At 52.4% G+C, this 21,590-nt stretch overlaps 1 protein-coding gene across 2 annotated transcripts in view; it reads left to right on the top strand.

Annotated features, from left to right (window-relative positions):
• Positions 1-10,107, top strand: part of LOC116955628 (transmembrane protein 47-like) — a 45,935-nt gene extending 35,828 nt beyond the window's left edge. Inside the window, exons 3-4 of one of the 2 annotated variants that reach the window (XR_012930018.1) lie at positions 566-2,879; positions 2,941-10,107. Coding sequence is in view for 1 of the 2 variants with exons in the window: in XM_032976816.2 (XP_032832707.1) it covers positions 566-753 (188 nt within the window). In the remaining variant the exon portion in view is untranslated. Of the gene's footprint in view, positions 1-565 lie in introns of both variants that reach the window. The other variant, XM_032976816.2, reaches the window with a different exon arrangement.
• The last annotated feature ends 11,483 nt before the right edge of the window (positions 10,108-21,590 follow it).

Below are 21,590 nucleotides of genomic sequence, written 5' to 3'. Positions count from 1 at the left end.
AGATTCTCGGCCACAATCCCAGTGGCGGGCAACGTTCTCAAACTGGTTCTGGTCACACTATATATATTTTTATTTTTACCAGGTAAGGCCCGCTGAGCTCTAGAGTGCTCCTATTTCAGAAGTGACCTGGTCACAAATGGCAGCAGCTCAACGAAGATGGCCTATCGTGCGGAAATGTTCAATAACCAAATCCTCTTTCAACGCGTGACGTCGATTCTATAAATGTGGAGGTAAAAAAAAAAAACGGAGGACCTCTGAGAAAAATCCCACGTGACCACGGGGAGAAACACGCAAACTCCAACTGTACAGGCTTCAGGGTCGGGAACGAACCCACGACCTCCTGTGTATACCAGGCGAGGGAGTTAGCATCTCCTAGCCACCGTGGCGCCAGGACATTTGCACGGCCTGCGGTGCATATTTATGATAGTCGGTGCACGACGATGCAGTCATTCCGTCACGCCAACCCTCTCCTGTTCAATAAGGTGCGTGCGTTCGAGAAGACGCGTCCGTTGCATCGTGGCGTGGCCTTGCCTTGACGCACCTGCCTGTTTCCGCACGCGTGCAGCCGTCCTGCAGGTGTGTGCCCTGGTGCTCTACCCCATCAAGTTCCTGGAGGCGCCCGCTCAGAGCAGCACTTACTACGAGTTCAACTGGGGCTACGGCGTCGCCTGGGGTGCCGTCATCTTCATGATCGGGGCCGGTGTGCTCTACTGCATCAACCCCAAGACGGAAGACCACGATTATCCATACTGAGCCGTGGGGGGGGGGGGTGGGGGTGGGGGCAGTGGCGACGGCGACGAATGGCAACGACGAACGAGAGTGTGAGAACTGTTCACCTCGTCCGCTCGTCGTCGGCGAGTCTCCAAAACAGAGCGAGGTCGGAGAGAGAGAGGAAGAAGTGGAGGGGGGGGGGGGTCTTCTGTCGTGCTTTTCCCAACCGAGGGGTTCAAAGTGTTTCCGCGTTTGAGCCCTCTCCGTGCACGTGTCTGGCCGTCTGTGACCGGTGAGCGGGAGGGGGGCGGAGTGGTGTGTGTGTTGGGGGGGGGGGGGGAGCTGGATAACTCTCGCTAAATGCGATCCGATGTGAATTGAAGTGTTTTTTTTGTTAGTCGCGTTGCCCTGAGGGGACTTGCCCCTCCGACCCCCCCCCCCAATGTCTTGGCCCCGCTGTGCGAACCCGTTAACCCCCAAAACGGGAGGTCGCGCGCCGCTGCCCGTGCCGAGTGAGAGAGGCCTGCAGGCCGAGGGTGGCCACCTCGACATGCTTGGGGGGGTGGGGCATGGCGGTGGACTTCTTCATCAAAGGAGACACGCGCCGGGCCCTTTTAGCTCTGGTTTTTAACCTGTGGTGCTCGCTTCACGTGCGGCCCTGGTTTGTGCGTGCGTGTAGTTCAACGGTCAGCGCGCTGCACGGCGAAACCCGGCGACCCGAGTTCGATTCCCGCTCACGGCCAACACCCAGTGACGATTTTCCGAGCCTGTTTCCGGGCCTCCCCTAGGTTGACTCGGCCTCAAATTAGTTACCTGGTGCGGTTTGTAGTAAATATCGCCACTGGGGAGACAAAGGCGGCCGGGTGTGGTGCTGACCACCCCCATCCCCCTCGCGTACTGTTCCGGTCTTCATAGGTGTCACTCGCTTAACAGCACTTGCACCGGACAGTCTGTTAAGGCTATACAGAGGGGGAAGAGGTTTTTGTCTTTGTGAGAGAGAGAGAGATAATCCCTCGCTGAGTCTCGCCCTTTTCCCCACTACTCGGCCACTGGCGACGAGCACGTGCTGACGTGCATGCACACGCTCGCGTTCGCTCATTTTACGAACACAATTAGCAGTTCAATTCAAAATGTACTCCATGTCTGCTGGGCGATCAAGTGACACTTCACGCAAATATGAGCACGATGATGGTAACACTACAGGGAAGGAGGGGGGGGCGGGGGTAGGGGTTAGTTTTATTAAGCGGAGGCGGAGATAGCGGCGGCCGGGATGATACCAGATGTGAACGTAGGGTTTCTACGGCTGAATAAAGATGCACGTTGGTCCGTGACCCCGGAGCAGATATCTCGCTTGTCCTCTAGCACCCGTGGTGGCGTTCCTTTAGCGGTTTCAATTTCCTTCACGTGGCCAACGACGCTGAATTCTACGATTTTGTCCACGGGTAATTGAGTGGGGATCCCGAAACCCGTTCGTGCGCATTAAATCCCACCTCGGGGTAAGAGACACGGGAGACGGTCGGCTGACGGGCGGGGGGGGAGAAAGTATGGTGTCTAATAAGCCTCGACTTGAAGCGAGCGTTAGAAGTATTGGTGTCCGTGGTGTGTGTGTGTGTGATGTGTGTGTGTGTAGGGAGCGGTAGTGTAGTGGTTAGCGCTCTACGCTACAAGCCTGTGCGACGCGGGTTCATTTCCCGCACACGGCCAACGCCCAGTGATGATTATCTGAACCTGTTTCCGGGCCTCCCCTAAGTCGACTCAGCCTCAAATCAGTACCTGGTGCGACGTGTAAACATCGCCACAAGGAAGACAAAGGCGGCCGGGCGTGGTGTTGGCCGCCCACCCCCTAACGGCACTTGCCCCTACAGTCTGTCGAGGCTATACAGGGGATCGTTGTCTTGGTGTGTGTGGTGTGTGTGTGGATGGTGACGTGCAGGCAGAGAGCGGTGCTTCGCGGTATGGAACGCGAGTGCACGTGTGCGTGTGCGTGCCTGTGGCTCCACCATTGGGGCACGCTAGGGGTATAGTGTGCGTGTGTGTGTGCGTGCCCGACGCTCCACCATTGGGGCACGCTAGAGGTATAGCACGTGTGTGTGCGTGTGTGCGTGCCTCTGGCTCCACCATTGGGGCACGCTAGAGGTATAGTGCGCGTGTGTGTGTGCGTGCCCGAGGCTCCACCATTGGGGCACGCTAGGGGTATAGTGTGCGTGTGTGTGCGTGTGCGTGCCCGAGGCTCCACCATTGGGGCACGCGAGGGGCCATAGCGCGCGTGTGTGCGCGCCGGTTGTCATTGACGGGAACGTGGTGGGGGGGAGGAGGGGGGGTGGTGGTCACGCGGTGCCCATCTCAGCCCACGGCCGACGCACGCTTTTGCGTTTTCTTGCCCCCCCCCCCAATCCACATCTCCGATTGGCTACGTACGGGGAGGTGTTGTTGTTGTTGGGGGGGGGGGGGGAGCGAAGGAAGCTCAACCGAGGTGCGTACGCACGCTTAGCGCGGCGTTCAAATTTTTGCGGGGATTTCTTGCAAGAAATGCGATGTGAGACGAACGCTGTGAGCGAGACACCGACGCCCCCCTCCCCCCCCCCCTCTTTAAAGTCGTCGCGTATCTTTGCACCCTAATGGATGTGCGATTTCGCTTGGAGGAACGGTTACTTTTTGCGTGTAATAATATTGATAAATAAAGCACCTTTTGACGACGCATTTCAGAGTTTGTAACGAGACGCCGGGCAATCGCTTTGAGCCGCGCTGCTAGGAGCTCGAAGTTATTTTTGCGGTCCCTTTTAGTTTGTCAACCAAATGATCGTCGTGTTTTCGCACCAACGACCTTGCTTATTATACTGGGAGTAATTGAAACCTTGGACTGTTTGTGAAATTGGATCATTCTGCGGCTACGCTTGGTTACTGACAGGCTTTAAAACACAGGTATTTTTAACAATTGGTTTTTTTTAGGACCCCTAAGAGTAATTTGAACGTTGCGTCGGGTTCCGTTTAAATCAATGGTTCGGTGTAATTTATTAGAGGTATTTTTTTGGGGTTATTTTTTTCACAACGTTTTTGCCTTCGGAGAAATGTGTTTCTGTACAAATGGGGGGGGGGGGGGGGGTTGTGGTGGTGGAGGTGAAGATGGCACTGGTTTTAGTTGGCGGTGCTGTTGTGGTGGTTATGGAAAACGTACGGAGCAGGTATTTCAAACGTCGACGATAAAAAGTGCACGCCTTTTTTTTAATTAACGAGTTAACGGAGAGAGACTGTGTGTGTGTGTGTGTTTTATTTGCCCGCCTAATTTTGATCTTTTTAATGACCACGGCATTCGCGCGCAGTCCCGAAAATGAAGTGTTTTTCGTGAACCGTTACAATTACGTGGAGGAAAAATACCATGGGGGAAAGGAAGGTGTGGTGGTGGTGCCGGTGGGTGGGGTATGGTCATACCGGTCGGAAATTCCTGTGAACGGATAACAATAGCAATTGTTCCTAATCGAGGTTTTTTTTTTGGGTTGGATCGCGTAAATTTTCGTTACTAGTGCAGCGCACCATTGTGTTGGAGAGTAAACCCACAACCTTTGCAGTACTCGAATTGTAAATGTTGTCGTGGGTTGTGGGTTTTCACTCCAACACACACCCGGTGCTCATCACGTGTTGTTCACGTGACACACAGACTTACTCATTGGCTTGTGTCAAGTGGTGGCGGGTTTAACGACACATTAATGTTTTCGCGATCTAACCCAAAAACCTCTATCGTGGATAATATTGGTCGCGCAAGCCTACTACGTGTTTAATATGACCATTGGTACGGGGGTGTTGTGCCAAATTTTGAGAGATCTGGGGGGACAAAGGATGGAGAAAAAAAACCCCCTAACTTACACGGGATATCCTTTTTGAAAGTGTTTTGTTGTTTTCTCCAAAGCCGGACGTGCGGAGCGACGCTCCACAACAACAATAACAAGATCGGGGGGGGGGGGGGGGGGTCCCGTCTTTTGGCCAGCCAGCATGTGCCAGGTCGTATGGCCCCCACACACTTGGGGGGGGGGGGGGGGCGGTGGCGGGTTTCGGCAAACGCAATCGAGTCTGCCGCCGTCCGGAAGGTTCGAGTGCGGTATATTCGGGGGGGGCTTTGCGCGAATTGCAAAAATAACTTTAAATTTTTTTTCAGAAGCGACCTGGCTATCACAAATGATAGCGCAACGAAGCGGCCTATCGCGTAGACATTGATAGCAGCAGCAGCAGCAGCAGCCAAATACTCTAAACGCATGAGGTTGATTCTAAACGCGGAGGGGGAAAAACCGGAGGTCCCGGAGAAAAATCTACACGACCCACGGGGAGAGAGAGAGAGAGAAAGACTGGAAAACTCCAAATATACAGGCATCAGAGTCGGGCTCGAACCCACGACCTCCTGTATAACCAGGTGAGGTAGTTAACATATCCTAACCACTGTGTCATCGCCCCCCCCCCCCCCCCTGGTTTAGCTTGGGCTGTCGTGTGATTTCATTCGAAACGTTTGATCTTTTTGACAAGAGAAACTCTGGAGACGAGCACAAAAATAAAAAAAATTGAATGAATGCCCATCGCACAAAATTACGTGCGGCACAAGACCACGTTCACCGAGTTATTGCCGGCATGGTGATGCGACGCGACCACTGGATTGTGGCGCGTTTAATTTACTCTTCTGTGACCGACGGCCAAGTGCGCTTTGTAGGCCTCGCAGAGTTGTGTGTAGTTTACAACGGTTTGGGCCAAGTTAAATGCCATGGAAGCACAACGAATCGTTAAAAAAAGCACAAAAATGCTGAACGCATCGGCAAAGCTATGGACAAATTGACATTTCGATTTAAGCATCGTCACACCGTGAAATTGTTCACCGCTTTTGGTGGCGTGAAAAACATTACGGCCACCCCGTACCGTCGTGAACTATTAACTTGATCTTCCGTTGACAAGGAGATGCCTGTGGCCCTGGATGTAGGCGTTCGCCAAACCTCGCCAGCCCGTTTTGGTGCCCTCCAGCTGCTAAAAAAAAAAAAATTGTCTTTTGCCCATCGTCGTGGCAGACAGCATCGTCTGCCCCCGGAGGGAGAGAGGGAGGGGAGGGAAGAGGGGCGGGTGGGGGCTGCAGCCGTGGGGTCGGCGTCGAAGCGTGAATACTGCCAGTCGTTGTCAGCGCACGCATCCCGTTGGGTTGTATCAACGAAGGAATTTCGTCAGTAATAGTTTTTTTGTTGGGTTACGCGATCTAGCCCCCCCCCCCACCCCCCCCCCCCCAAGAAACCCTGTAATTACGGATGATATTGGCCGGGACAGCCTATGGTTTTATAAGGAATTTCGAGTGATGAAAAGCTGCAGAGGGTGGGAGGAGATTGCTGCGCGCTCGGAATTGCATTGAGAGACGGGACGGAAAACGTCGCTCGGTTGGAGAGGAGCATGGGCGGCTTTCTATACATTCTATGGGGGGGGGGGGGGGGGTTCGTTCCCCTCTACCCCCCCCCCCGCCCAATTTCGGCACGAAATTTGCCGCGACAGGATTGTGAACGACGATGATGAGTACGCGATGTTTCGTTGTGTCGCCGGGAATGATCCTCCCCCACCCCCCACCCCGTCTCGTTGTGTGGTAGAGCATCGTCTCGTTTGGCTGCGTGGACGTCGAACGGAACAGACACCCATTGTGTGTTTTTATTTCTTTGCAGTTTAGGGCATTCGAACCGATCGGACGAAGGTTCCATCGGTCGGCGTGAAATGCTTGCGCTTTATTGTCGAGCAGATGTGCGCGCGGAGTGAGCAAGACGGTTTCACGTGAATCCTGACCTCTCCCCCCCCCCCCCCTCGTCCATTGGGACTTTGGCAATGGACCCAAATGGGCTGTGGAGAGGAATCGGCTGACGTAGAATGAATGTACGATAAGTACATGGTGCAGCCCTGCAAATTGCTTGCTCAACACCATGGCTGGCTGACATGAGGCCCTCAAATAGAGGGTATTTTGGCCTACTCTTCCACGCTGGCCCGACAGTCTTGGAAAAGGTGGGAACTATTACCGATTATTATTTTACCAGGTAAGGCCGGAGGACCCGGAGAAAAATCCACGCGACCACGGGAGGAGAGAGGGAGAGAGAGAGAGAGAGACACGCAAACCCCAAATATGCAGCAGACGTCAGGGTCAGGATCGAACCCACGATCTCCTGTATACCAGGCGAGGTAGCTAACATCTCGCCACCGTAGCACCTCATTTATGCCGCTGGGTGGACGGAGAAGGCGAGTGGGGATTTAAGACGGTGCCCATTGCTTCAAACGCCACGTCTGGAGATCCGAGTCGAACCGGCAGCCCCCTGAATTGCGAGTTCAGCGCGCGAATGTTACACCCACTGCAGGAATCCGCTTTCTTAGAACGCGGTGGGAAATATCCTGGACAGATGCGTCATTTGAGACGTGTCTGGGTGACACGGGAGCAAAGTGTATTTAAAAAAAAAAACTGTCGCGCGCCCTTCCGCAGATAGATTCCTTCCCACGGCTGCGTACACGATTTTTTTTTTTAAACTGTTTTTTGTTGTTGCACCCATCTCAAGTGTTGCTGGCGGTCATTGCGAGGCCGCTAACTCGGCCGCGTTTTATTCTTGGACGCCCAGTGGATTATGTGAGACGCGTGCCGCACGCGTATTATTTTTAGTAGGGTCGCCCTGACGTGGCGATACTACGAAAGGGTGGCAGGTTGGGAAGGATTGGGGACGTTTTTATATATATTTAAAAAAATATCATTTTAGGGAAGAAATGCAAAAATAAAATCATTTTATCAGTACCGAGGCTCCCCTCACAAGGCCACGCGGGAGGGCGTGTAGCGTAGTTTGGCGCCGGCTATCATAGAATGCGGCGGACGTGTCGTGACAGTTCTCTGCGGTGAGTAACAGCGCCTTTAAAAACAGCGGTGCCCCGACTGCGCCTCTAAAATCAACGCTCAACCGCTCGCGCGTTACGAAATTCGGCGGTAAACGGGGGAGGGATCCACCCGGGGAGGGAGGGACCCACCCTGAAACACAGGCGTCGTAAGTGACAAACATACAGAAGCAGGCTTCACCTGGTGTAGTAAACATAGTTTCGTTTAAAAATAGTTGAATTGGATATGCATCCGCCCAGACCAATTAACCGCCACCCACCCAGTGTCGTATCTGTGCAACTAATTTTGCAACGATGTTCACATAACCGAGTTTAACACACGTCCACCTGTAACTCGGGTGGCCAGCGGGGTCGGATAGGCGACGTTGTAAATGTAACCCTGGTCACGTGTCTGCCAGTGTTAAAGCCCTCTCTAATCGCGGCCTCTAATCGCCCTGTCGCGTAACCGAAAAAAAAAAGCTTTGGCCACTTCAGGTCTTGGCTTTTGAAAGTTTATATATATAAAAAGTGATTTCCGTAGCTGAACGGTCTTTACATATGCCCATAAATAACCACGATGTTAATGCCAAAAGTATCCAAACTTGGCACTTTTGGCGACATGTAGGCGGCATATTCGTTTTGAATGGGCAAAATGTTGAGAATTATATATTGAATTTAAGTTTTGCACAAGACGCTACTTTATTTTCCGCAGTTTGTATCTGCTATGTCGATAGTATCCGGATAATATATTGCAGTGTTAAGTATATAAATATTGGGGGGGGGGGGCTTATTAATAATAATGCTTTATCTGGGCTGGTGGTGGGGACTTTTATTTGGTTGGTTTTCACACTCGGAAACGCATGCGGTGTGTTCACCTGTACGCAACACGTGCACCTCCCGGTAGGATGAGGGGGGGGAGATGAAATGCGCTTTGTGTAGCCACTGATCCTGCACCACGAGGTCCCGTCAAAGAGTTAACGGGATGATTGTTTTAAAGCGAGGTTTTTTTTTTGCGAAACGCTTGCGCATCCGGGAAAGCTTCGCTGAGCCTCATGACTCCTCTTCAGGACGGGTCTTGCTAGTAAGTTGGTTGATTGGGGAGGGGGGGGATGGTGCAATGGTTGCCACGGAGATTCTTCCCATCGAGGAATTTCCGGTGTAAATTTTAGTCTTCCTCTCTCTCGCAAATGGGGAGGGAAAAATTGGGAGAGGTGACGACGGCTCACGACGGCCTGGTCCCCGTGAACGACGTCGGTGGATCTTACATTTTCGGAGTTTTTACTGCCCGTGTGAAGAACGGGGCGACTCGGCGGGATGCTTGGAGAAACGGGGAGGCGACTGCCTGTTTGTGGTGTAAGTTTGGGAGGGTGCGAGATGACGAGGGGGAAAGAGCCACACAGCAGACGCCACCGTCCTCGTGTCAGTCTGGGGGGGGGGGGGAGGGGTGGTATTTTTTTCTCGACTGGGCCCCGACACGGGGAGGCGAACTCGCACGAAACGATGACCCCCCCGCCCCGCCCCGCCCCCCCCCCGGGGGCAGGGCTCCCTAAAACTCGGAGGTTGAACGTTCGGAGCGACCTCTCGAGTCGTCGCTCGTGACGCCACGCAGGGAGGGTCACATGACCACGCGTCCCGAGACGCCTTGACAAACGGCAGAGACTTCGTGGTCACTCGCCATCCAAAACAGAATCGGAATGTTTATTTGTACGATTTGAGTAATTGGCGGATATTTTTTGTCAAAATTTGACCGATTGACATTGGGGGGCTTTTTTTTCATCCAATGGGAGGAAACCTTGAGAATCCCGAAGCAAAATAAAAAAACACAATCACGCAAAACCAAGGGGAGAATCTACAACGTCACCACCACCACGCCGCCGCAGTGACAGCGTCCAAGCAGACGTGGCGAGGCAGCCGCCAGTGTCACAGCGGGCGCGCACTCCAGGGAGGGCAGGCCGATGACCGGCGGTCGGCGTGAGAGGCGGAACGGATGGAACACGTGGAGGACCAGCAGTTGCCTCGTTGTCGGTGGGAGACCGGTCTCGTGGACTCGTCGCCGACCTGTTAACGGAGGGAACGAGTTAATCTCGCGGAACCGTTTCCTGCGAATGCGTTCGCGCTCGTCCCTCTTGCCACGGCTCTCCGTCGTGATGTCCGCCGCGCTGTCGTTGCCACGGACACGATGTTGTCCGACGTTTCGGTCCGCGTGCTGGGAGCCTATTCTCGGCGCCTCCAGCTCCCGATCGGAGCTGCTGCTCGGCTAACGCGGGGGCGCGCGGAACGTCGGGACGTGGCGCTCCCCCCCCCCCCTCCCCGAATAACGCAAAATAAACCGCATAGGATTGTGAACGACGCAAGCGCAACTCTTGACTGGACCTTGTCTGTCGCAGCGGCTAAACGGCTTGCCAGAGGCGTCGCGCATTGTATTTCGTCTTTTTTTCTTTCTCCTCTCTTCCCCGAGTGAGTCGCCGTCCGCTTTGTCTTCTTCCTAACATTTGTGAACGTGCGTGTCGAGAAAATAAAAATAAAAAAACCCTTTCACAGCCATCACCTGGTTGCTGTTGTTTTGTGAGCGACACGCGAACAAATGAAAGAAAAAACGTCAAAACAAAAACGGACTGCGTAATGGGATAAGTATATCGTGTTGCCGGCAGAATTTCGTTCGCTGCGTAATGCGAAAAACTGTGAGGACGCCGAAAGAGGTGGTAACGATTCGTTTGATTCTTCACACGAATGCTTTTTCAACGGTTGCGTCTTACAGCGCCCTGTGTGCGCTGTAGGACGACTTCTTCTTCTTCTTACGCACGCCACGCCACGGGACGTAGCCAGCCGTGCCAATCGGGATATGGGGAGTGCGTGAGTGCGTGAGTGCGTGCGGGTAAGATCGGCCTCTGTGGAGGAGGCTCGTGAAGGACGCTGTCGCTCCTGGGCAGTAGGACGCAGTCGCCCTCCAGCAGCAACGGAGGAGCGACGCTCACAACAACGAGCGGAGCGCCGGGCGGATAAATTATAGTAAGGTGACACAGGTGGGGGGGCGGGGGGGGGGGGGTTACAGCTGGTGCATCTACCGGTCATCTCAGCCGACCCATGGCACCTGGGTCTGTGTCAGCGAGCCTTCGACACTTCACGCGTGGTCGCCTCGAAGTGCACCTGGCCTGGCACAGGCGATGTGGCGACGTCGCCGTCACTTCGTGACGAACGGCGGTTGTATTTGTGCGGGGGCGGGGGGGGGTAAAATGTCGTCATCTTTCGCGTGTTTTACAAGTCGGGGGGGGGTGCTCGTGACTCGCCCATTGAAAGTTCTTCCGTCGACTTTGGCTCCCCGTTTACATGTGAACCTCATGGCGGAAACCGTGATGCAGTCATTTTTAGCCTGTCGATGGTCGGCGATGCGGCAATCGACTCATCTCAGGACGAGCTGTACACGATGCACGATTCAGAGTTGAATTTTTCGATAACGAATTTTTGTTATGCTCATGCTTGACGTTTCGACATCGCGGAGTGGCACCGATTTCGCATTGATTGGTACCCCAGTCGCGGAATGAAGTAACACCCCTAGAAAAAATATAGTGTCCCAGAAATAAAATGTTCAATTGCCTCGGCCAATTTGTATTATGTGATGGGGGGGAGACAAAGCCCCCACTCCGAGTCACGTGCCATTCGAGTAGGGACTTCTCTCGCGTCTCTCTGGAATGTGTGGCCGTTAAATTCCTTTTCATTGAGATTGTGATTGTCATTTGGGCTCCCGGCAATGCATTTGTTGTGTGGATTGTGCCATGGGCTGACAAGGACGAACTTTGCTTCCCACAAAAGCGATATGCCGGTAAATAAATGCTTTTGTTATTTTTTTTCAGAATCACAATATTTATTTATACTGCAAGAATACGATGAGCTTCGAAAATCTTTTTTTTTTGTCAAAGATGTCCAGTAGTTTTACAGTAGAATACTTTACTGTGAATATGAGTTTATACTTCGCTGTGTACTTTACTGTGAATATTAATATGACCCCACATCTACCCCTCTAAGGAACGAGGACTTCTTCACAAATCTGGCTGTTGCCTGATGATGCCGGTTGTTATTACTGGCGAAACGTCGTACTCAGATTGTAAATGTTGTGGATTTACTCTCCAACACACACCGGTGTGCTGTACTAGTAACGAATTTGGACACGTTCTGTTTACGTGACAAACCTTACTCATTGGCTGTGTCGGGTGGTGGCAGGTTTAACGACACATTTATACATTGACGCTATCTAACCCCTCTAAAAAAAACTATTATGGAGGACGTTTTTTTCTGTTGTCTCTGGGAGACGTCACAGGCATGGAGAAGTCTGCGGCTGTTGTTGAAGTGTTAAGGCGCGCTCGCACAGAGACATTCTCACACTCCATGTGCACGCTCTCCCGATTTGGAGTGTGCGCCCTGCCTTCGCGATGCGAACACACACGTCAAGCAGAATTTCTCCCCCCCCCCCCCTGGCGCCGTCCATCAAAAGAGGCAAGAAAAATCCTCCCGAGGAGTCACGGACAGCCAGCCACGAGAGGGGGGGGGGGGTGACTTGACCTCTCCGTGTGCATCCACTCGGGCTTCGTTCGCTGCAAAGAGAGAGAGAGAGCGACACAGAGGCAGACACCGTTGCAAACTTTTGATTGCCACTTTTGCTTCGTTCACACGGCGACGTCATTCACGCGCGTCGTGTCTTCTTCATCTTCTGCCACGCGTTTGTGCCACTCACGTGGGGGGGTGTTCCGCTGTCATTGCCACGATTGCCCTGCCCTGCACCATCTCTCTTTTCCGCCCCTCGGCCCACCGTGTCCGATTCCACTACATCGACCCCCCCGCCCGCCCCCCACGTCTACCTCTTGATCTCTTTCCTTCCACTCGCATCGCTTGCCACCGCCTGAGCCAAATTATTTTCCAGGTCGTCTCTCAGCATGACCGAACCACACCAGGATTCTCTCTCTCGCTCTCTCTGGATCACCTTCTGCGTGATTTCTACCACCTCAAGTCTTCCTCTCACGTCTTAATTTCTCACCCTTCGTCCTTCCTTGTTGAACCCCGGCATCCACCGTGGCATGCTAATCGCACGGGCGTTCCTTACTTCTAAAATAATTACCGTGATTAACGTGGTCGGGATTTCATTATTACTTATCTAAAAAGTGCTGTGTTTGTGGTGGTGGAGAATGGGGAAGGCGGGGGGGGGGGTATTTGTTTGTATTGTTCGTGAATAAGGGGCCGTCCATAAATGACGTCACGCGATTTTGGACGATTTTTGACCCCCCCCTCTCTCGTCACACGGCGTCACAAAAAGTCAGACCCCCCCCTCAAATATTACGTCACAAAGCTCTGCCCCCCCCCCCAAAAAAAATATAAAACATGCTTTAAATCGCTTTAAACTATTGTAATTGTAGTGCGTATTTAATGTGCCGCTGCACTATGATGTTGTAAGAGAAAACATTTATCAAAAAGTATATTTAATTAAGTAGAACGTGTTGTCTATATATATTTAAAGTTGCGCATTTTGATGTGACGTCACATTTCTCACCCCCCCCCCCTCCTCGTCAAACATCGTCACAAATGTCTGACCCCCCCCCCAGGTGCGTGACGTCATTTATGGACGACCCCTAAGGCATCCATCCACCTCCCCAAGCAGAGTGGATGCAAAAGATTTTAAACTCCGCCAAAACTTCTCCGTCTGAGATTCTAATAGCTCCGACGGGAAATGGGCATTGCAGTCGTGAAGTGCAGCAGCAGCAGCAGCATTAGTAGCAGCAGGAAGGATCGCTTCGTTCAATGATGAGTTGACCCGTTACGCGAAGCCGTGATTTCGCAGTCACTTCTGAGCGCTCTCGCTCATTGGCTCTGTGGAGCCCCTTTGCGAGGCGCGTTCGCGGCTTTGGTTAACGGCAGTGAAGTTGAATGTCTTGTTCGGTTTTTTCGTTTTATTGATGGCACCGCGTGTCTGTTCGTTATTCCACTTTACGCGCTGCAGCTTCGCATTTTCGGCGATGATATTTTATAACTCGTCATTTGTAGATCCTCTCTGTCCTCAACAAAGATTAGACAAAGATGAAGGTTCCTTCGTATAGCCTTAACAGAATGTAGGGGCAAGTGCTGTTAGCGAGCACCTGTGAAGGCCGTCACGGCGCACAAGGGCGGTGTTTGACCAGCACCACGCCGCCCGGCCGCCTTTGTCTCCCTCGTGGCGATGTTTTTACGCACCGTACCGGGTAATCATTTGAGGCTGAGTCGACCTAGGGGAGACCCAGGACCGGTTTAGATCATCGTCACTGGTGTTGGCCGTGAGCGGGAATCGAACTCTGGCCGCCTGGTTCGTAGATCAGAGCGGCGCTAACCACTGCGCCACCGCTCCCCACCCTATCTGAACACTGCCCCCCCGGGGGGGGTGGGTAGGAATAGGCTGCGGCATAAATACCGTGCAGGAGAAGAATTTGATTATGTGAATGTTAGCGTCACGCTGCAGCGACAAGACACACCGATACACAACGTGACGCACACGTACCTTGCACACGTACCTTGCACACGCACCTTGCACACGCACCTTACACCGTACCTTACACACGCACCTTGCACACCTTACCTTACACACGCACCTTACACACGCACCTTACACGCGTACCTTACACGCGTACCTTACACACGCACCTTACACACGTACCTTACACACGCACCTTACACGCGTACCTTACACGCGTACCTTACACACGTACCTTACACACGCACCTTACACGCGTACCTTACACACGCACCTTACACGCGTACCTTACACACGCACCTTACACACGTACCTTACACACGCACCTTACACACGCACCTTACACGCGTACCTTACGCACCTTACACACGTACCTTACACACGCGCCTTACACACGTACCTTAAACGCGTACCTTACACACGCACCTTACACACGGACCTTACACACGCACCTTACACGCGTACCTTACACACGTACCTTACATGCGTACCTTACACACGCACCTGTAACCTGAGAGTCATAACTCAGGGCACAAAACCCCCAACACCAGACCTGCGCGTGTGTTCTTACCAACAACTCCACAGGGGAGGTTGGGGTTTGAAGGGTGAAGTGTTACAAGGCGGTGGTGGGGCCGGTGCTGTCGGATGGGGCCGCGTGCTGCTGGGGCACAAGGAAGAGGGAGGGCCAAGCTACGGCAGTCACAGAGATGGGGATGTTGCGGTGGATGTTGGGTTTCACGAAGACAGGGTGAGACATGAAGACGTGAGAGGAAGACCCGAGGTGGTTAGAAATCACAGAGAAGATGAGAGAGAGAGAAAGAGAAAAGGCTCTGGTGAGGTTCGGTCATGTGGAGAGACGACAGGGAAATGACGTGGGTCAGAAGGTGGTGAGTGATGCAGGTGGAAGGAAAGAGATGAAGAGGAAGGCAGAAGAAGACGTGGGATTGGGGAGATGCGGTGCGAGCGGACACGGTGGGTCGAGGACCAGAAAGAGAGACGGCACAGGTCAGGTGCAGCGTAGAGAAGGTTGCCAAGGGCAGCTGGACACCCCTACGTGAGTGGGGCAAACCCGTGGAAGAAGAAGAAGAAGAGGTGGTGGTGGTGGTGGAGAGGTGCGGGATGTCCTGCTGTCCAGCGGTAGTGGCTGCTGGAGTTGAGGAGAGGGACTCATCATCGTCTCGAAGGCCTCACCCACCTCTCTCTCGGGTCTAGGTCCTAACAAAGGCCATCGGAAAGTCAACCCGAAGCTTCGTCACAAACGAACGAACAAAAACAACAACCCGCAACACTCGCATTCGCCATTAACGGTGTTGCGCGTGACCTTGAAAATAAGAGGCGTGTAATAGGCGACGTTTCGGGCAATGGCCCTTTTTCACAGCACACAGAGCAGCCAAAGAAGTAGCGTAGACAAAATAACAAGCAGACAGTGCCTCCGATATAAATATATCCCTCCACACAAAAACAAGTATTTTTCTGTTACAGATCCCATAAGCCACGTGGCCTTTGGACAGTGCAATATTTCGGCAGCATTAGTTCCACACTCACTATGTTGAGGATGGCACAGTTTGGGCAATTTGTTGAGCCATCGATGCCCCGAGCTTTTTCAAGACCCCGGCCTCCTTTGAACACACTCTCGAACCAGTTGACACCGCGCAATAATTATAAACGCTTACTTGCCCTAAAAAAAAAACACTAACCGCGGATATATATTTTATTTTGCTAGGCCCGTCATATAAAGTAATTGGACACTTTGTGGCCATCCCGTTTTGAACCTGCAGCGTATTAACCGCGTCACTGCGGTTACCTTTGGTCCGGGCCACGTGCAAGCGGCACCGAAGTGACGCGCCAATTAAGGCGAGTGGGGAGCCACCTTTTGCATTATTCATCTGGGGATTGCCTAACGGCTTTGCTGGAAATTGGTGGAGTGGTGGCACGGCGCTGAGCGCGCCACACGCTGTGGACTCAAATTCGCATTGATTCTGTGTAAGCAGATGAGAGCTCACGGGACCAGGGATAGATCGAGAGTCTCATTTGCAAGGGCCACCTTCGGGTCATCAAAAATAACATTGAGACCCGTAGAGATACAGAGAGAGAGAGAGATAAATAGAGGACCCATAGATACACGTGTAGATAGTTTAAATTTGGATGTGCTTAATCAGGTGACACCTCAAGGGACCAGGATAGAGTCTCATTCACGATGGGGGGTGGGGGGCATTAGTCTGCTAGTAGGGGAGGGGGGGGGGGCGGTGATTTCGTTTGCGGTGCAACTACTCGAATTTGGTGACTGCCTTGGGCACGCGACGGCCCACCAAGGCCTGCGAATGATTTGAGGTTTTGATCGTGAACGTGCCACTGTGAAGCAGACGGAGGCGCAGCGGTGTGCAGCGAGCACGCCCCGTGCGGGGTCACCCAGGGCGGCCGCTGGGAAGTCACGAAGGCCGAACCGCGCCGGCAGTCGCCGTGTTCGTTTGTGTGCACGTCCATCAGCGGTCAGCGGCGTAGCAGTAGCTCGTCGGGGTGCAGGCGGTGCAACTGCACCACCCCCCCCCCCTCACCCCCCCCCCCCCGCCACCCAACGCAGAGAGGAGAGAATTTGACTGCGTGTTGTTGTTGTTTTTTTTTGTTACTGTTGTTTTTGTACTGCCTTTGCCAAGCTTGGGAATTGATGTAGTTTTGAGTTTAATTTGTTTATTTTACAGGGCGCCACGGTGGTGTGATGCTCTCGCATTAGGGTCAGCTCCATTAGCTCCACAGGAGGGGGGTGATACTGCAATGCAGTCCACAGTGGCGAGATGTTAACTACCTCGCCTGGTATACAGGGCATGGGTTCGATCCCTACCCTCCTGCATGTATATTTGGAGTTTGCATGTCTCTTTCCCCACGGTCGCGTGGATTTTTCTCCTGGTCCACCGATTTTTACCTCGACATTTAGTAACATGAGTTTCGATTAGTTGGAGTATTTGGCTGCTACAAATGTCCACATGTTAAGCCACTTCGTTGAGCTATAATTTGTGATGGCCAGGTCGCTTCTAAGAAGCTAATAGGTCAGTCGGCTTTACCTGGTAAAATACAAATAGCAAAAGAGTCTGCATCAGCAGCAGACCATGCTTTCCCATTCTAAATTTGAAGTTTTCGTGACTGCAAGGATCCATACTCTTTGGTTCTTTCGGTAAAGTCACGTAGGTATAAAATAAACGTCGTAATTTAATTTATTTTCTACCTACGTGATGAGTTTACCGGAAGAACCAATGAGTATGGATTCCTACAGTCACGAAAGCTTCAAATACAAATAGTATTTTTTTGCGATGTCCGTTCCTTTCCTAAACTTTTTCACTCCTATCGTGTTTTTTTTTTGTACCGCCTGTTGTTGTTACGTTCAGACCCCGTGCTTCATAGCTCATCGGATTCCTCCTGGAGCATAAATAAAGATGACGTCACGCACCTTGGGCGGGGGTGGGGGGGTCAGACATTTGTGACGATGTGTGACGAGGGGGGCGGGGGGGTTGAGAAATGTGACGTCACATCAAAATGCGCAACTTTAAATTAATATAGACAACGCGTTCTACTTAATTAAATATACTTTTTTAATAAATGTTTTCTCCTACAACATCAGAGTGCAGCGCCGCATTAAATACGCACTACAATGACAATAGTTTAAAGCGATTTGAAGCATGTTTTATTCTCAAAATGGAAATATGTTTTTTTGGGGGGGGGGGGGAGGAGCAGAGCTTTGTGACGTCATATTTGAGGGGGGGGGGGGGGCTCTGACTTTTTGTGACGCCGTGTGACGCCATTTATGGATGGCTCCTAAGGGTGCCCGTGCCACCGTCACCCAACAACTCGGCGCCTCTGGTGTGGATTTTGTCGCTTCTCGAGCGCCCCCCGGTGGCGGAATTTGACGCTGAGCACACGGAGCTCGACGCGTCCGTCAAATGCACTGCTCTCCTCAATGGTATATCGGGCGACGTTTCGAGCAATGGTCCTTCTTTATAGGGCCCGTCATTGCCCTTCGTCATTGAAGGGCCATTTGCCCGAAACGTCGCCCATTACATATTATATATTTTTGTTTTGTTCTTGATGAACGTGTTGAGTTTTTTATTATTATATATATTTTTGGTGATGATTACTCTCACTGCCCGCGCAGTTTTACAGGGATACACGGCCCGGGTGGGGAGTGGGTGGGGCCAGGGGGGGGGGGGGGGCGTGACGGGTGACGTCACCGCCGCGCGCTTTGCCCGCCCGCTCGCGCCAACAGTCAGCCAGCAAAACTTTGCTTCCAATACACACAACTACCGGCGGCAGCAGCAGCATCATCACCGAACAATGCATTTCGCTTTGGACATTTGCCGGCGCAAATATAATTATCATCGGAATTTACGTGACACAGCGTGGGAATAACATATTTTGTTGCTCGGAAGATTACTTTTTGTAAGCGCGTTTTTTGGTTTGTTCCCACAACTGACTCCCCTGTCATTACCTCCCGTGGCCACCAGTCCCTTCGTACTCACAACTGACTCCCCTGTCATTACCTCCCGTGGCCACCAGTCCCTTCGCACTCACAACTGACTCCCCTGTCATTACCTCCCGTGGCCACCAGTCCCTTCGCACTTACATCTGATACCCCTGTCATTACCTCCCGTGGCCACCAGTCCCTTCACACTCACAACTGACTCCCCTGTCATTAACTCCTGTAGCCACCAGTCCCTTCACACTCACAACTGACTCCCCTGTCATTACCTCCCGTGGCCACCAGTCCCTTCACACTCACAACTGACTCCACTGTCATTAACTCCTGTAGCCACCAGTCCCTTCACACTCACAACTGACTCCCCTGTCATTACCTCCCGTGGCCACCAGTCCCTTCGCACACACAACTGACTCCCCTGTCATTAACTCCTGTAGCCACCAGTCCCTTCACACTCACAACTGACTCCCCTGTCAATACCTCCCGTGGCCACCAGTCCCTTCGTACTCACAACTGACTCCCCTGTCATTACCTCCCGTGGCCACCAGTCCCTTCGCACTCACAACTGACTCCCCTGTCATTACCTCCCGTGGCCACCAGTCCCTTCGCACTTACATCTGATACCCCTGTCATTACCTCCCGTGGCCACCAGTCCCTTCACACTCACAACTGACTCCCCTGTCATTAACTCCTGTAGCCACCAGTCCCTTCACACTTACAACTGACTCCCCTGGCATTACCTCCCGTGGCCACCAGTCCCTTCACACTCACAACTGACTCCACTGTCATTAACTTCTGTAGCCACCAGTCCCTTCACACTCACAACTGACTCCCCTGTCATTACCTCCCGTGGCCACCAGTCCCTTCGCACACACAACTGACTCCCCTGTCATTAACTCCTGTAGCCACCAGTCCCTTCACACTCACAACTGACTCCCCTGTCATTACCTCCCGTGGCCACCAGTCCCTTCACACTCACAACTGACTCCCCTGTCATTACCTCCCATGGCCACCAGTCCCTTCGCACTCAAAACTGATACCCCTGTCATTACCTCCCGTAGCCACCAGTCCCTTCACACTCACAGCTGACTCCCCTGTCATTACCCCCCGTGGCCACCAGTCCCTTCACATTCACAACTGATACCCCTGTCATTACCTCCCGTGGCCACTAGTCCCCTCACACGGCATGCAGGCTAATTTGTGATTACACATACATACCGTGTCAACCCATGCGGTGTACCTGTACTATTGTACAGGGAAATTGATTTTTCAGATCCATACGGCGTACAGCCGTTTCAATACGGGCAAAAAAAGTCTCTGTTTGTATCTCTCCCTTGTGATGGGACTTTGTAGGATGAACGTTGAGATTCATAAGGGGCACGGGGAGACCAATACGGTCCGAATTGGTCTGTGCTAAGGTAGGCAGCACTGATAAGGGGTTGTTGACAGGTGTGGAGAGATGGGGGACGACTCTGAGGAGACAGGAGGAGGAACCGCAGACGAGCGGGAAGGCAGCACCAGCAGCAGCAGCGAGCCAGGGCGGCGATGCAGAGCCGGCGCAACGGACACTTGCCCAAGCTCTGCAGTCCTCTTTATATCGAGATGTTATCGGCCAATTAATGACGAGTGTTTATATGTAGGAGGGAGCCGGAAAACCTACGCGTGCGAGGGTGAAACACTCTATCCCGTACACGGTCGGTACAGGTGGAGTCCGCATTTGCTGCGCCGCCTTCTCCTGGCGTGCTCAGAGTATGTGGCAGCACCTCGACGTCCACTGGAAGGGAGTTTCACAGCACGTGTGTGTGTGTGATCCACCAAACCTCTGTTGCTGCCTCCAAACAGTGCTGCACTACTGGCAACCCACATGCAGCAGCGTAGCCACCACCACCACCAGGCTACAGAGTCGGGGTGGTCACACACAAGTCACGTGATTTACGGGACAATTGAGCTGGTCCAGATAGACGGTACATATTTTGCCGCATCATTGTTCAGCCTGGACCAGTGCTTTGGTGGCAAGATCTGAATTACCTCGCTTGGTATCCATGAGTCTTTGGGTTCGATCCCGACGTCTGCATATTTGGAGTTTGGATTCTCGTGGTCGCGTGGATTTTTTCTCCGGTTTTTCCCTCCACATTGAGAAACGTGCGTTTAGAGTATTTGGCTGCTATAAATGTCCACGTGATAAGCCACTTCGTTGAGCTATCATTTGTGGCCAGGTCGCTTCTGAAAGAGAGCTGTATAGCTCAGTAGCCCTTACCCGGTAAAACAAACATACTTTTTTTTTAGAAACAAAACTGAGTCAATCCATACAGTCTATGAGCCCTGGTGCAGTTGCACCGCCTGCACCCTCAATGTAGTATCGCCACTGACCTGGAACATTGCTTTCGGGTTGCGTGTTTTTGCTTTCTCAAGGCAGGCTAGACTGGTTTCGATGCGTCAGTGGTCATCTGTAGTCAGGCACTTGACATACCATGAATGCGCAATTGTCGAAGAGCCGTCGTGAATCAAGAGTCGAAGAATGAACGCAAATCACTCGAAGTATGCCGACGTTGTTTCGCGATGCATGCGCGACTCACTCGGTTATCTTTGCTCGGGCTAACACCGTTGCGGAATTTCCATGGGTCCAGAGGTGGCTTAGCTTGAACATCTCACGGCGACTGTGTCAAGGCCTTGGTTACAAGTGACACTTTGTAACGCCTCTGAAGTTTACGACCACCCGTCACGCCATGTGAACCACAGCAAGGGCCCATAAATAAGCAGACAATATGCCTCCCCTCCCTGTTATCTGTCTCTCCGCATATAAAAAAAAACCATATAAGTACATTACATCCCATCGGCCAGCAGACGGCCCTTTTGGGAGATAATAAAAAAAACACTCTGGACCGGTTTCGACATCCGATGGCTCATCAGCAGGGTTTGGGTTTCCAAAAATCTCACGCTAGTGAACTGCCACGTGTTTGCAATGTCACGGCGTTGCTTATATTCTCCACAGTGGCGCTAATTATTGTTTTAACAAATCATTTTTCGGCGAACTTGGACCCATTTTGATACGGAGGGGTTTATTTCCAATAA

Source organism: Petromyzon marinus, chromosome 60 (assembly GCF_048934315.1).
Source record: "Petromyzon marinus isolate PM22_M1 ecotype Great Lakes invasive population chromosome 60, UKy_Petmar_22M1.pri1.0, whole genome shotgun sequence".
Taxonomy (NCBI): domain Eukaryota; kingdom Metazoa; phylum Chordata; class Hyperoartia; order Petromyzontiformes; family Petromyzontidae; genus Petromyzon; species Petromyzon marinus.
The sequence above is the reverse complement of the archived record's forward strand: the minus strand, read 5'-3'. Positions and strand labels throughout refer to the sequence as shown.